This window comes from Chelonoidis abingdonii, chromosome 24 (genome assembly GCF_003597395.2).
Source record: "Chelonoidis abingdonii isolate Lonesome George chromosome 24, CheloAbing_2.0, whole genome shotgun sequence".
In the NCBI taxonomy this organism is placed as follows: domain Eukaryota; kingdom Metazoa; phylum Chordata; order Testudines; family Testudinidae; genus Chelonoidis; species Chelonoidis abingdonii.
This window is the reverse complement of record NC_133792.1, coordinates 2,671,545-2,688,104: the sequence shown is the minus strand read 5'-3', so window position 1 is coordinate 2,688,104 and position 16,560 is coordinate 2,671,545. Positions and strand designations below refer to the sequence as shown.

The 16,560-nt window shown below is 46.4% G+C and overlaps 1 protein-coding gene across 6 annotated transcripts in view; it reads right to left on the bottom strand.

The window, feature by feature from the left end:
- The window catches only part of RABL6 (RAB, member RAS oncogene family like 6), a 108,556-nt gene that overhangs the window by 10,971 nt on the left and 81,025 nt on the right, over window positions 1–16,560 (bottom strand). For all 6 annotated transcript variants that reach the window (XM_075060519.1, XM_032770798.2, XM_032770796.2 and 3 more), the window contains 3 exons: window positions 14,738–14,894; window positions 3,588–3,800; window positions 1,469–1,826 (listed from right to left, as the gene is read on the bottom strand). In XM_075060519.1, coding sequence (XP_074916620.1) covers window positions 1,469–1,826; window positions 3,588–3,800; window positions 14,738–14,894 — 728 coding nt within the window. The remainder of the gene's footprint in view (window positions 1–1,468; window positions 1,827–3,587; window positions 3,801–14,737; window positions 14,895–16,560) is intronic.

The following is a 16,560-nucleotide window of genomic DNA, read 5'->3' as shown; positions in this document are numbered from 1 at the left end:
CGGCAGGGGTATATATCCGGCGCCATAGCGGCGCCACTCCAGAGGGCGCCCTGCCGACCCACCGAGTGCTGCTAGGGTAAAAATCTTCTGACAAACATGCACGCGGCGCGCACACACCTAACTGGAATGGATATGAGCAAGCACTCGAAGAACAGGCACTTGCATGGCATTCTTGTAGCCGGCGTTGCAAGGTATTTACATGCCAGATGTGCTAAACATTCATATGCCCCTTCATGCTTCGGCCACCATTCCAGAGGACATGCTTCCATGCTGATGATGCTTGTTAAAAAAATAATGCTTTAATTAAATCTGTGACTCAACTCCTTGGGGGAGAACTGTATGTCTCCTGTTCTGTTTTACCCGCATTCTGCCATATACTTCATATTATAGCAGTCTCGGAAGATGACCCAGCACGTTTGTTTTAAGAACACTTTCACAGCAGATTTGACAAAATGCAAAGAAGGTACCAATGTGAGATTTCTAAGGATAGATACAGCACGAAACCCAAAGTTTAAGAATCTAAACTGCCTTCCAAAATCTGACAGGGACGAGGTGTGGAGCATGCTTTCAGACGTCTTAAAAGAGCAACACTCTGATATGGAACTACAGAACCCAAGCCACCAAAAAAGAAAAATCAACCTCCTGCTTGTGGCATCTGACTCAGATGATGAAAATGAACATATATGTTGGTTAGCTCTGCTTTGGATCATTATCGAGCAGAACCCATCATCAGCATGGATGCATATATTCTGGAATGGTGGGTGAAGCATGAAGGGACACATTAATCTTTTGTGCATCTGGCATGCAAATATCTTGTGATGCCTGCTACAACAGTGCCATGCAAATGCCTATTTTCACTTTCAGGTGACACTGTAAACAAAATGTGGGCCGCATTATCTCCTGCAAATTGTAACCAAACTTGTTTATCTGAGAGATTGGCTGAATGCAGTTATTTTTTGTACACAATTCAACATTTGTAAATTCAACTTTCATTATAAAGCGATTGCACTACAGTACTTGTATGAGGAACTGAAATATACTATTTCTTTTGCTTTTTACAGTGCAAATATTTATAATCAAAAATATAAAAAGTGAACACTGTACGCTTTGTATTCTGTGTTGTAACTGAAATTAAAATATTTGAAAATATAGAAAACATCCAAAAATATTTAAATAAATGGTGTTCTATTATTGTTCAATGGTGTGATTAATCGCAATTAATTTTTTTACTTACTTGACAGCCCTAATCCGTATACTTAAAAATGCAACTGAGACATGCTATCATTCGGCTTCAGCAAAGAGAAGAACATTAGTGGCCTGTGTTTGAACAATAATGCTCTTCAGATTGTTTAACCCTCATCCTGCAGCTGCTGCTCTTGGGATACTGGAAGATCAGACAAGAGCTCTCATCACTCCATTGCTGCTTCTAGGCTGAGCTAGAAAGCAGGGACACATGCATGTTATTTACCACTTTCTTCCTTTGGCTATCAGACTCCTCGCTTTCAAAGTCTGGGTCATCCATCACAAATGAGAGCATCTGGGTGGCTATCGGTCCCTCCTGATCACTGTCAGACTCCTCAAGCATTTCTTCTTTGCTTCCCTTCAGCTTCCAAACTGAGCCCTTGTTCTGGGAAGTGGTCATTTGTGCCTGGACTGATGCTGTAGCTGTAGGAGCAGCAGCTCCAGTGGCTGGCAGATCTGTGGGGAGCTTTGTGCTGATGTGTTTCTCAAATCCAGAATGTGGAGGTAAGTTGCCTGGTGGCTTCTGATCAGGTGCTTTGGTGGAAGAGGCTTTCTTCTGTGGTTTCACTGAATTTTTGGAAGACCTTTAAAAAAGGAAACAAGCTGTCAGCTACAACTCTAACAATCATGAAAGGGTGAGCTTGAGCCCTCCCATCACATCCCAGCTGTGCAGGGGCTGTGGGCCCACTCAGTCACAAGGAGCTAGGTGTGGGGGAAACAAAGAGGGAACTGTCTGCCTTGGATCCATCAGGAGGGGTCCCACCACACAATTAAGCTGCCCCAATGGGCTGTTTCAGAGGGTTGGACCACTGGAGTAAGGAAGATGGAATCTGCCAGACTCCAGCAGGGGCACTGGAATGTTAATGCCTGACTAACATTTTTCTCCATTACAATTGAGGCCTCCCTGATCATACAGAAAGGAGAAAGCAAAACTAGTTGATCGAGTTAGAAACAGCGTTTATCTAGATGAATATTTCCTTGTTCAGATCCTCTAAAGAGGCAACACTGGACAGGAGAGAGGAACGTGGATTAAAGGCAGAGGATTTATACAGTCACAGTCTTAGCAAGTTGGAACCCATGGCTTTGGTCCTATGAGCTCATTCCAAACCACTTCTCCTGCATGCTCTTTCACCAGGACTAACTGTGAACCCTTGCAAGACTGGCGGTATCTTAACACATGCGTTATCTTTCTTATGACACTCAGATAGTGACAGTGTTCAAGGAAAACCAAGAGGCTCCACCTTTTTTCTATATCAGAGGGGTAGCTGTGTTAGTCTGGATCTGTAAAAGCAGCAGAGAATCCTGTGGCACCTTATAGACTAACAGACGTTTTGGAGCATAAGCTTTCGTCGGTGAATACCCACTTCGTCGGATGCATGCATCCAACGAAGCGGGTATTCACCGACGAAAGCTTATGCTCCAAAACGTCTGTTAGTCTATAAGGTGCCACAGGATTCTCTGCTGCTCTTTTCTATACTCTCATGTCTACTCTCCTCATCTCCCACATTGCACAAGTGAAGCAAAGTGACTAATGGTAACTAACTAGTTAGGTGAACCTATTCTAGGGGATTTCTCTAATTTACACCTAAGCAGTGATGAGGCTCTATAGGTTTTATACATAGCACTCAGACCCTGGAAATCTTTCTGGCAGTAAGCCAAATGCTGAAAGATAGCCCAGACATTCCTGAGGGGACACACACTTGAGATCAATACATTTGCTTGTGGGCCAAGCCCTGTTGCAATATTTATGACTGCACACCACATTCCACGCAATTTACACCATATTCTGTGGGCTCCATTCTCCAGCAACAGCAGCACTGCCATTCCCCCTGTGCCAAAGTGCTGCTTGTTTGCTGCACAGAGAGGGCATCACAAGCACCCTCCGTGCCCTACGCAATGAGGCTTGAGACCCACCCACACCCACTATGAAAAAGTGCCCAACAGCTTACCCAACTCCTCTTGTTCAAATTTTGGAAGAAGGCTGGGCCGCTCCCTCATCAAGAGGGGCTCACACTCTGGGGAAGGATTGCTTGATATGACAAATCAAGTTAGCCCTTTGGCTGCATGTGTGTGTGACAATTCCATCCAAACTGAAAAATGCAGACAGTGATTAGTAATGCTACTATTCACTTCCATAGCATCTTCCATCACAGAACCTGTAGTTTGTGAACACTTGCAAAGTTGGTGAGGCACAGATAACCCCATTTTACAGCTAGGAAAACAGGCTCAGTGAGATTAAGTGAGCTGCTTAAGGTCACAGCGAGTCAGTGGCAGGACTGAAAAAAGACTTACATCTCCCAACTCCCAGTTCCATACTTTAGCTAGAAGACTATACTCCTTCATACCATTGTGTCTCATAGTCCACGTCAATGTCTTCATCAGCCACGATGGGGACCATAGCATCCTCCATTTCTGCCTCCTCCTCACTTGACAAAGTCATATTTTTGCTTGGTACAAGTTCTGCTGCCAATGAGGGTTTGCTGGGCACTTTGTCATCTAGATCCAGATCATCTTGGAAACCGGCTACCATAGGATTCCCTCCAAGAGCCTCTCCATCACTGTAAGATACAGAAGTGTTAAGCAGAGCCCCTCAGGGCACATTGAGATGCGTGTACTCCTACTTCTAGAAAGCAAATGCAGCACTGGTGTTCCGGACTAATGCAACTTGAGTTCTAGGATCTCTTCCCTACCTTAATGAGGGCCATCTGTGGTTAATGCGGGTTACCAGTGTCCTGTTTGACTGTGCACTCCTTGACCTGCCATGGAGCTCAGGCAGTGCCTGATCACCAGAGCCAAGGGCCTGGCACAGCCCAAGTTCCACAATGGATTATAACCCCGGGGTGGGGGGTGGGAGGAGGACATCAAGTAGTGGTTAGTACAACCAAGATCTGAGGCGAGGCCTCACAGCTGCAGAGCATGTTTCTGACTCAGTGAGGACTTTATGGGAACATTTCCAGTACGCTGTGCATAGTATTAGTCCATAAAAACCAATAGGAATTGCATGCTTTAATCCCCATGCCCTGGGATTCAAAAATACCCCATATTGACACAGTGGTAGGACGATACTTTCAGCACTTGGGCTCTTCTGTGTTATTTCTTTTCTATAGTGTGTCCTGAAGTAGGCAGCTACCCAGACACCATAACAATGCTGAACATTCCCCAAATTAAGTTAACCTAAGGACACAGTTTAGAGTGCAAGGGCCCTTAAGGCTCCCTCAGCTGAACAGGATTATGCCTTCTGAGACATCTTGACAGGGAGTTTCACTGCAGAATTATAAAGTGGGAATTCTTGGCTTGATTTCCCAAGGACCTGCCATATCAATGCTTTCCTCGAGATTTGCTCAAGTCAGGAATAGAGATTATTTTCACAATTCAGATTCAGGAGGCTTTATACCACCTTTCCTTATCCTGCCTGCTTTCTCCGCTAAGTACTTTTTATTCAGAGAAGATCATTTGCTTCTGATAAATAGATGTATTATGCTGGTGTCCAACACACACACAGCATTCACCTTCCTTTTAATGACCTGTTAAGGATTACATAAATTCATTTCATTTATTTCCAAATTCAAAAAATGACATTCATGGCATGTGATGGTTAACACTTTATGGAGGGTTAAAGGAAGGAGCTGGGACTGACTAATCGTCCCTCAAGCTTCAGACCTGGTTTTCCAGTAGGCGTCTATCATCACTCTGACTCCCTCTGGCCAATGCCCAGCATGACGCTGACCAGCTGTGGATGGTGGAAGCTGCCACACATGCTTGCTAAAGGAACAGAATGTTCAAAGCTCTTTAGTTGATTCCATGTCAACTCACCCAGCCATTTTTGACAGCCTACTGTTCCCAAGTGGATGTTTTAAGAAATTTGTACCTTTACCAACCAAGTGTGTGTGATGGAGTGAGCTCATTTCAAATTTGACACTGCAGTAAGTGTTGATTTCAACTGAACATTTGCCTAGATCATCATGCCACGTTCAGGTTTTACGTGCAATCCCCTTGGGGATTCCTCTGCCTCCCTTCTGGAGTGCTAAAGAGACTCTCTGCTTTCAAAACAGTGCAGTCCCCAATGCTCCAGCTGAGGCAGCCTGCCCAGGACTCCCTTTAGAGCTCAACACTGCTACTGCCACAATGAACCAAAAAGATGTTGGCCGCTGAGCATTAGGGACATGCTATCTGCCCAGGCTGAGTGGGTTGCCACTGCAGCCCTCACAGCCCACATCAGACTTATGAACGAGTGACTGGAATTGGCTCCTAAACCCTGATCTCCCATATAATAGGGCACAGCCTCACCCCAAGCTAGCCCTACAAAAAATAGCTAAAGCATGGCACTGGGGTTGGGGGGGGGGGCAGACGGGGATTTAAAAAGAGGTTTCTGGTTATTAAAAAGAATGTGAGTGGACTTCCCCTTGAAATGCATCAAAAAGAAAATGGAAACATCCTAGAAACAATGCTGCGGGTGGCTCTCTTTTAAAATGCTACTGGTGGTGTGACATGCTCTAGAAACCTCACTCTCTAGACTACAGTATTGTCTTGAATAAACAGCAGTAGCTTAATTAATGTAACTATAGCTATCATCTGCTATTAGTGCAATTATCCTCCCACCAATCAGCACACACACTAGACTTAGGCATGGATCTTTAAAATGTCCTCAGTCTGGATAGAAAGAATGTGTATGTACACATAGATGAACAAAGCGGCTCATCTCCACATGCAGCATATATGTAAAGACACTGACTGCCTCCATCCCTAGCTTCTACACAAATCACCTAGCTGCAGCTCAACAGCAAAACAATGAAGTGAAAATACATCAGGAAAAACACTCCTGCAATACAAACAAGGTCTGACAATGCAAAATTAGTATCACCTTGTGGCATTCACTCTCCAGTTGGAAGGAACTTGCAAAGAATGCAAAAATAAGCACACTGCACCAGTCTCAACAGCCCGCCAGCCTGCATTAATCCTGAGCCAATGTGGTCCCTAGTATGGGCACCTAGCACCAAAGAGATATGTGATTTAAGGTAAATCCTGCTGACGTTAGACCAAAGAATATGCTATCGAGGTCCCTCATACTGAGGCTCGTGGCGTATAGGGACAAACTCCATTTCAAATCCTGAGTGTACTGCTTTCAGTTCAGAACAAACAGCTCAGCCTTAGCTCTTTCCCTAATGTACCTTCCCCTACAGAGCGAGCGAACACACTCCTCCTGCCACTGTAATCTAAGAGCTAGAGAAACAGAGGGGAAGGAACTAAAATCTAGTTCAGCAAGGAAGCTGGAGGGAACTTGTGCTGTGGGAGAGGGATGGTGTGAGCAGGCATTAGGGGAGCCCCAGAGTGTGAAGGAAACCCTGTCCTCAATTCCCCTCACTCAGCACAGCTGGGTGACACTACTGAAGCAACTGTCCATGAAGATGGATATATGTGTGGGGGGAGGGGATGACAGACAAGTTCAGAGTTATGCACATTTAAGGATATGGAAAGATAACTGGATGGCTAGTAAAGATAAAAGTCTAATTGAGGTGGTGAAAACAGATCCACAGGCTCACACAGAACTCACCTTTCTAATCCTGTATCCTATCTGGCAAGGCCAGGAACAGAAGAAATGGGGACACCTGTTTTGAGTCTGATAAGCTTCTTAATATCCTTCAAATACACCTTAGCACAGTGCATCAGACTAAGGACAAGCCAGGCAAGCCCTGTGGCCAGGAAATAGGCAATATAACTGTCTCAATGAGCTGCTCAAGGAACATATATTTCAAGGGGGGAAGGTATAGCTCAGAGGTTTGAGCATTGGCCTGCTAAACTCAGGGTTGTGAGTTCAATCCCTGAGGGGGTCACTTAGGGATCTGGGGCAAAAATCAGTACTTGGTCCTGCTAGTGAAGGCAGGGGGCTGGACTCAATGACCCTTCAGGGTCCCTTCCATCTCTAGGAGATAAATAAATAAATAAATAAATAATTGGGGAGATACCTAAGAGTTCTCCTCCTACGCTACAGGACAGAAACAGGCCTTAAAAACCCAACATCAACAAAAATGGAGCTTGGGACATACAACCCCATAAATCTTCAAAGACTTGTGCTGGTTGTTAGCCATGTGATGCCAAATGACTTTAAATAGGAATTACATAGTTCAGCCGTTCTCAGCCTGTGGTCTCTGAACAACCCACTTTCCTCCCATGGTGCTGGCTCACTTCTAGCAGCTAGGCCACATTTCAAGACTAATAAAATACACAAATATATTGCTCAATATTACTTTCCATGTCAGTAATTGGTGCAGGGGCCAAAGGGATATTATGGAATCGTAAAGGGGTGGAACAGGTCCACAAAGCATAATCAAGATATGGACAACACTGAAATCGTTTGAGAATCCCTGATAGCAAAAACCATGTAACATCCTAATGCCAGCTTGATGTCGCTGCTATAGCGCAGAAAGAAAACAGGTCAAGGCAAAGCAAGTGTGTTCTTCTGAATGAAGTCACCACACTAGTAATTCTCATGAAGGGCACAATTAGAACAGATCCTACTCCACTGCATTCAGGATGGGCACCTAAGGCTATGTCTACACTAGCACTTTTGTCAGTAAAAAACGGTTACCTACCTTCTCATAACTGTTGCTCATGTCCATTCCAAATAGGTGTATGCATGCTGTGTGCATAGTCACCGGAAGGTTTTTCCCCTAGCGGTACCCATCCAGTTGGCCTGAGTGTCCCCTGGAGTTGCGTCTTCAAGGTGTCGCATATAGGGCCCTGCCAACCAACTGCCTCTTCAGTTCCTTCTTGCTGGAGGCTCCGTTTGAGTGGAAGATGGATGGGTCTTGGAATGGACATGAGCAACACATCTTGAAGAACAATAGTTATGAGAAGCTAGGTAACTGTTTTTGCCTCTTCTAGTGCTTGATCATGTCAATCCCAAGTAGGTGAATCCCAAGCAGACCATTGGAAGAGGGGTCAGAGCTCAGGGTTCACTGACTGAAGCACTGCTCTGCCCAAAACTGCGTTGTCCCTGGCATGCTGGATGATGGCATAATGTGAAGTGAACATGTGGATCGACAACCAGGTCTCTGCCCTGAAAATCTCCTGTATAGGGACTTGTGCCAGGAATGTAGCCAAGGAGGCATGCACCCTTGTAGAATGTGCTGTTAGCGTCAGAGCTGGCACTTTCGCCAGGTGATAAGAAGTCCGAATGCAGGACATGATCCACAATGAAATTCTTTGGGACGATACTGGGAGGCCCTTCATCCTGTTTGCTATAACGAATAGCTGGTTAGACTTCCAGAATGGTTTTGTCCTTTCAACATAGAAGGCCAGAGCCTGCCTCACGTCCAGGGAATGAAGTCTTTGTTCCTTGCTGCTGGCATGTGGCTTAGGGCAAAGCACTGGGAGGAAGATGTCCTGACTTGTGTGAAATTGAGATGCCACCTTTGGCAGGAAGGCTGAATGAGGCTGCGACTGGACCTTCTCCTTATAGAAGACTGGGTATGGAGGTTCAGATGTCAAGGCTTTGATCCCAGACACCATCCTGGCTGAAGTTACTGCCACCTGAAATGCTACTGTCCTCAAGAGGTAGAAGAGCAAGTACGTTGCTAAGGGCTTGAAGGGAGGTCCCATTAACCTGATGCTCTCCAGGTTAAGATCCCATGCTGGTATCGGATGGCTGACTGGAGGGTATAACCTCTCCAGGCCCTTGAGAAAACGACCTACCATTGGGCTAGCGAAGACCAAATCGACCATCTATGCCTGGGTAGAATGCCAAGATGGCTGCTAGGTGAACCTTTACAGATGACACTGTCAGATCTGACTGCTTCAAGTGCAGTAGACAGTCTAAGATGAAGGGTATTGATGCTTGAGTTGGAGACGTGGCCCTTTGCGTCACCCAGATCGAAAATCTCTTCCACTTAGCTAAGTAAGTGGCTCTAGTGGATGGCTTTTGGCTGCAAAGGAGGTCCTCTCTGACAGGTTCAGAGCATGCAAACTCCATGGGATTTAGTCACGAAGCTTCCATGCTGTGAGGTGGAGAGACTCGAGGTTGAGGTGCTGGAGGTGACCATGGTCTTGGGTGATCGGAGTGGCTGACAGTTCCAGGAGCGATGTGTACCAGTGTTGGTGGGGTCAGGCAGGTGATATTAGAATGACGGATGCCCTGTACCTTCTGATCTTGAGCAGGGCCTTATGAATGAGTGGAAAGGGTGGGAACACAGAGAACAGACGGTCCTTCCCAAGGAGGAGAAACACATTTGTGGTCAAGCCCGGGCTGTGATTCAGGAAGGAGTAAAACTGATATTTCCTGTTCATTTTACTCGTGAACATGTCCACCTGGGGAACTCCCCACCGTTGGAAGATGCTGTTCATGATGTCTGGGCAGATGGACCACTCGTGGCCATGAAATGATCTGCTGAGATGGTCTGTCAGCTTGTTCTGGGATCCCGGGAGATAAGACGCCCCTAGATGTATTGAATGAGCTATGCAGAAGTCCCACAGCTTAAGGGCTTCCTGGAATAGGGGAGAGGAGCATGCTCTACCTTGTCCGTTTTATATAAAATATTGCTGTTGTTTTGTCCATCACGACGGATCCAATCCTACTTGGAGGGCAGGTGTTATGGGCACTGACACTTCTTACAGCTGAAAATTTTTTATAGCTTTCTTACCTAGGGAGTGAAATCTTGCTGTCCAAATCCAGTGTAACTCCATTAATATCCATGGTGTAACTGAACGCTGAATTTGGCCCATAGTCTGTTGTTCAGCTGTAACATTTTCTGTTTGATATTAATCCCAGAAGAACCCAAGTCTTCCTCCTGAGCAGAGGCTACTGGGGGAGAGGTGCCTCTCCCCACCACAGTAGGTCCAGGGCTGCTGCGGTGAGAGGGCTGGGGGAGACCTCTCTCCCCGCTGCAGCCCTGGGGCAGCCTGCACCCCAAATCCCTCATCCCCATCCCAGACCCACACCCCCAACCAGAGCCCTCACTCCCACTGCCCGAGTCCCCTCCCACAACCCGAACCTCTTGGTCCCACCCCCACCACATCACACTTTCATATTGATGCACATAACAAAATTCATTCTGCACATGGGTGTAAAACATTAGAGGGAACATTTGTCCCGAGGGCCCCTAGAAGGACAACCTACCCCAGTCCTGAAGCTTCCGTGACTAGTGACATCGATGGTTGCAAATCTAGAGAAGGGCACTTTTGTGCAAACTGCTGGAGGGTTCAACAATCCGAGGATGAAACGAAACTACCTTGTCCAAGCTGTGTCTGCTTGTACGGTATACTGAAGTCAGCCAGACCTGAAGTCCTTGATTACAGATGTGCAAGTGGCCATGTGACCGAGCGGTTTTGGGCTGCTCCGTGCCGTCGTGGTGGGGAAAAGTTGAAAGTCCTCCATGATGGAGCACATGGTTTGAAAGCACACCTCTGGCAGAATGCCCTGGCTTGGGTGGAGCCTAGTACTGCTGTGAACTCTATCCTCTGGGTGAGAGTAAGGCGGTCTTGGGCACATTAAGCAATGGACACAGACTGTCGAAGATTGATCGTATCAGATGTACGTGTGCTTCTACCTGTGCCCTGGAGCAGCCCTTGACAAGCCAGTCATCAAGATATGGGAACACCGGCATCTGCCATCTCCTTAGAAAGGCGGCCACAACCAACTTGCGCTTGGTGAACACCTGAGGGGCCACTGACAGGCCGAAGGGAAGGATCGTAAACTGGTAATGGTTGTGGTTCACTACGAACCTGAGAAAATGTCCGTGGGATGGGACTATCGATATGTGGAAGTACGCATCCTTCAAGTTGAGGGCGGCATACTAGCTCCCCAGATCCTGGGAGGGGATGATGGCAGCCAAAGAGATCATGTGGAACTTGAATATGGCTCTGAGACCTCCTTTGGCGTTGGGGATTAGGAAGTATCAGGAGTAAAAACCCTTTCCCCTTATCTCCTGAGGGACCTTCTCTACTGTTCCTGCAGCTAGGAGCGTTTGCACCACCTGCATGAAATGTTGCTCATGAGACGAGTCCCTGAAGAGAGATGAGTGGAGCAAAAATGGAGAGACTATCCCATGCCTACCATGTGGAGAACCCAGCAGTCTGAGGTTATCTGGGCCTATGCACGATAGGAGATTCAGAAAACAAGGGGAAGGATCCGGTTACTGGACTGGTGCATCGTCCCTGAGTGCACCCTCAAAAGGAGTGCTTGGAGACAGAGGACTGCTTTGCTAAGCCCTGGCATTGACTGGGTGGTAGATGGGGAGATTTGCACCTGTTATTCCTGCCCCACTTCCTGAAGAAATCCTGTGTAGGCTGGGAAGGGTAGAAACACGAAAGAGGTTGGGGCTTAAAATGCTTCATCTGAGTAGTGGGAGTATGCAGGCCCAGAGAGTTCAGTGTTGCCCTTGAACCCTTTACGCTATGGAGTTTGGAGTCTGTCTGCTCTAAAAACAACCCCAAGCCAACAAAAGGCAGGTCTTGTATTGTCTGCTGGACCTCTGGGGGGAGACCCGTCACTTGGAGCCATGAACTTCTTCTCATGTATATGGCGGAGGACACGGTTCATGTGGTCAAGTCCACTGTGTCACTGAGGCCTGCAAAGAGGTCCATGCCACTGCCTTGCTGTCCACCACCACAGCTGCAAACTTTGATCTAGAGTCTGCAGGAATCAGCTCCTTAAACTTCACCTGGGTATTCCACCAATTGAAGTTATATTTGCTCAAAATTGCTTGCTGGTTAGCAATCCGAAGTGGAGTACACACTCCTGCCAAAGAGGTCCAGCTTCTTTGAGTCCTTGGATTTTGGGGTTGGGTCCTGCTGCCCCTGCCTCTCTCTCTCATTCATAGCTGCTACCACCCGGCTACAGATGAGTAAACAGGTATTCTTACCCTTTTGAAGGTACAAAATACTTCCTTTCTACCCCCTTAGCTGTAGGCGGGATAGAGGCAGGAGTCTGCCACAAGGTCTTCGTGGTGGTCTGCATGGTTTTTATGAGGGGTAATACTACCCTTGAGAGCCCCTCAGGGGCTAGAATGTCCACCATGGGGTCTACTGACTCGACCACCTCCTCGACCTGGAGCCCCAGGTTTTGAGCCACCCTGCGCAACAGCTCTTGATGGGCTGTACTGTCAATGGGGGGCGGAGCAGAAGATGACCATCCTGCCACTGCCTTATCGGGAGAAGAAGACTATCACACCCTAGGCGGTACCAGACCCTCCTGGTACCCTGCTATTGTCCCTGCCCAGTGCCTTATTGTTTGGTGCCAGGCTGGTCCCGGTGCCAGCCATGGTGTTGGTATCTAGAAGGGGCTCTGCACCGGGGTCTGAAGCTGTCCCGGTGCCTCATGGTGCGAGATGGTTCAGGGGTGGTGGAGGGGCATGCTCTTCTGAAATTACCGACTGTGGGCCTGTGGAATAGGTACCCTGGGCCTGATAGTATCCCCATGACATGGGCTCCTGCCACTGTGTCAGCCCCGGTACCATGGGGGGGCTCAATCTGTCTCCTGTCTACAGCAACAATCTGTTTGACGTGCTTCCTCCAGGTACTTTAGGCAGGAGTCATCGGGATCGCCCTTTGGCACCCTTGGGATCGAGGCCTCGAACGCCAAGAGGGGAACGAACTGAGTTTGGGGAACCCCCAAATGCTAACTAGCTACTGGCTAACTGCAACTTATACTAAGTATTTAAATATTTACAGGTTGAAGATACAGATATCACTAGAGGAAACGCCTGCTGAAGCAACAGACAATCAGCTCCAACAACCATCACTGGTGGTAAGATGGAACTGAGGAGGCAGTAGGTCAGCAAGGATCTATATTCAGCGACTTGAAGGCATGATTCCAGGGTGCACCCAGGTCGATCCAATGGGTACCACTAGGGGAAAAACCTTCTGAAGACTGTGCATGTGGTGCGCACACACCTACTTGGAATTGACATGAGCAAGCACTTGAACTTATGTGAAAAAAACACCCTCTTGATCAACGTAAGTCACACCAACAGAAGGACTGATGTGCACAGCGCTATGTCAGTGGGAGATGCTCTCCCGTCAACATAGCTACCGCTGCTTGTTGGGCATGGTTTAATTAGATCAATGGGAGAGCTCTCTCGTCAGTATAAAGCGGTTACATGGGAGATCTTATAGCAATGCAACTGCATCGGTACAGCTGTGCCACTGTAAGGTCTCTAAAGTAGACATGGAAGCATAACCTCTGGAATGGCGGCCGAAGCACAAAGGGGCATACGAATGTTTAGCACGTCTGGCACATAAGTTCCTTGCAGTGCCAGCTACAGAAGTGCCATGTGAATGTCTATTCTTACTTTCAAGTGACATTGTAAATAAGCAGGCAGCATTATCTCCTGTAAATATAAACAAACTTGTTTGTCTTAGCAATTTGCTGAACAAGAAGTAGGACTGAGTGGACTTGTCAGCCCTAAAACTTCACATTGTTTTGGAGTGCAGTTATGTTATAAAAATAATTGACATCTATAAGTTGCGCTTTCATGATAAAGAGCATGCACTACAGCACTTGCATGAGATGAATTGAAAAATACTATTTCTTTTATCATTCTACAGTGCAAATATTTATAATAAAAAATATAAAGTGAGCACTGCACACTTTCTATTCTATGTTGTAATTAAAATCAATACATTTGAAAATGTAGAAAAATATCCAAAAATATTTAATAAATTTCAATCGGTATTCTATTGTTTAACAGTGCGATTAAAGCTGTGACTAATCACTATTACTTTTTTTTTTTTAGTTAATTGTGTGAGTTAACTATGATTAATCAACAGCCCTATTTGCAATACACCTTTTCAAGCAAGAATCTCAGTTAAAGTCATATAGCGATGTAGCCTTTCAGTTTTGGAAGCACGATCAAAGCCAGAAAAAAAAAATTAGGCTAAACTGGTGGTACCACAGCTTTCTGGCATTCAAAGAGTATCAGGAAGAACAATGCTTTGGCAATGACAAACTCATCCTGCTAATGCAGTAAATGGGATTCTTCAAGCATCTGCTGCCAGGGCAATTTACAGAAGAGAGGCAGCCAGAGCTAACAGAGGACAATAGTAGGAGAGGCTAGAAAGCAATCAGGGAGAAGTGGTGGGGAGGGGATTTGGAAATTATATAATTCACTCTGCTCTGGATGACAGTAAATTCCCGTGTGGAGTTCAAGGTAGTGGTTCTAAGTGGCTTTGGGATCTGGCTAATGGGAGAGAGACCCACTCTCTCTTCCTGTGAGTGACACTATAATTACGGCAAGCAGACCTGTTGCTGGCAGGGCACGCCTCAAGCTGTTTGACTTCTTGGGTGTTCAAGAAAGGAAGAGAAAGTGTCTGAGGTGAGACTACCATTACTGGGACACATACACACCCTTTGAGGGTTTGCACTGTGTAGCATACTGTGTGTATTAAGAGCTGAAGGAAAATGCTGGAGTCACACAAGTTCCCTCAGGTCACCCAGACTGCACTTCCAAATGCTATTTCTATCCCGCTCCTCTTCCCACACCACAGTTCCTTTTCTCCTTACCTGTCACTTTCATTGTGGTCCTTAGTCTTAGTTATCCCCTTGTCTCTCTGAGGGATTGTATCTTCCAGAAAGCTGTGGTCCAGGCTGTCATCAGGAATAAAGTCCTCCACACTCTGCACTTTTGCAGGGACTTCACTAGGGAGAACAGTAGCAGCATCTGTAGATGGAACAGTGATCAGTTTGGCATAAATGATGCCCAGCTGACGTGGCAGAGAATTTACTCCCCTAAGCATCTCAAACCCAATGCTTCTCTAGCATGCGGACGGTCACTTGTGTGTGCAGACATGTAGCTAACAGCCACAACAGTCTTGGACATTTGCTGTGTAGCGGAAGGAATGCAACAGGCCATTCAGATTAAACCACTGCTTCGCAAGAAGGCAGCCACAAGCTCCTTTTTCCTACTGCTGGTTTAGCATATACCAAGCTCAGCTTATCTTTTCCTCTGTAAAACTCACCTATGCCACTATAACGTACAGAGTGCTGCCAGCTAATAACGGGGGTTGTGATGACAGCCAGGACTGGCATTTTACACCTATGAACCATGCACAACGCTAGTCCACATTAAAACTTCCTGTTACTATTCCCTTGTCTTTCATCTGGCTTTTTCACACATATGTGAGCTTGTCATTTAAACTAAACCTTTTTGGGGCAAGGACTGCCACTTACTCTAGCTTTGTAAGGTACCTAGCAAGAGGCCTCCAACAGGACAATGCCCCTAGGTGTTACGTAAAATAAAAAGTTGCTTTAATGGGTCTTATCTGTAGAGCAATCTTTACTCTTCTCCTAGGTTAATCTGTACCCCAGATTCTTAAGAAACACAAAGAAAAGCCGTTCTCTGATAGACACATGAAAAGTGTGACTACTTGGACTTTTGTTTGCAGCATCCTTTAAGATGAACAATGACTTCTCCCTGATTGCCCTAGTGCAAGTTTTCCCAACAGAGCAGCACCTAACATGGCTTTTTGTTCACTTCCTTGCTTGGGTAACAGCATCATTGACATCAGGGAATAAACTTTTTTTTTTTTTTTAAATTACTGCTGCAGAATTTGTATGTGTAGCTCAAACTTTCTCTTGCAGATCTTATAAAAACACACCGGCTTTCTGAAAGTTACTCTGAATGGACAGAAAGGTTATAGCACTGGGGCTGGACTGTGTCCATTTTTCTAAGGGAAACCATTGCTTCTCTGCATTCAGGTCTATATGATATTGTTTCCAGCGTAAATTGTGAAACAGACTGGCCACATCTTGCTGTCCAGTTGCATTTTCACCTTTTTGTTTCTTTGGACAAAGCATAAAGAGACCTGCAGATCAGGAGTTTCCAACTTTCCTCCCTTCTCTTTATGTCCTGCTTCCAGGGAACTGGCCCAGGTAAGAAGAGTTATAAAACTGCAGTTGGTGGGTTTTGTCACAACTGATCATAGATCCAGGAGTTAGGACATTATGTAGAGAAGAGGTTGGCAAACTACGGCCCGTGAACAGGCGTTACTAACAGGGAATTTTGCAAGGGAGTTCTCCAGGTGAAAAAGGAGCAAATACAGCATCTGTGGGGTAAGTGACTGTCTGTAGTGTGTGTGTGTTTGGGGGTTATTTGCTGTGTGCTGAGCTTGTGTTTGTCAGTCTGTTTGTTTGAAGGACCGTGTGCTGTGGCTGGCAGTTGGAGGCCGTGAGTTTCAAAGGAAGGTTTGAAAGCTCAGCGCCTCTGGTAATTGGCTGAGCCTTAATCAGTGGGCGGGGCATTAACTCAGGCCAGGGCTTTATAAAGCCGCGCACAAGCGACCAGGGGCTGCTAACAGGGAGTTTTGCAAGGGAGTTTGGAAGGGGAG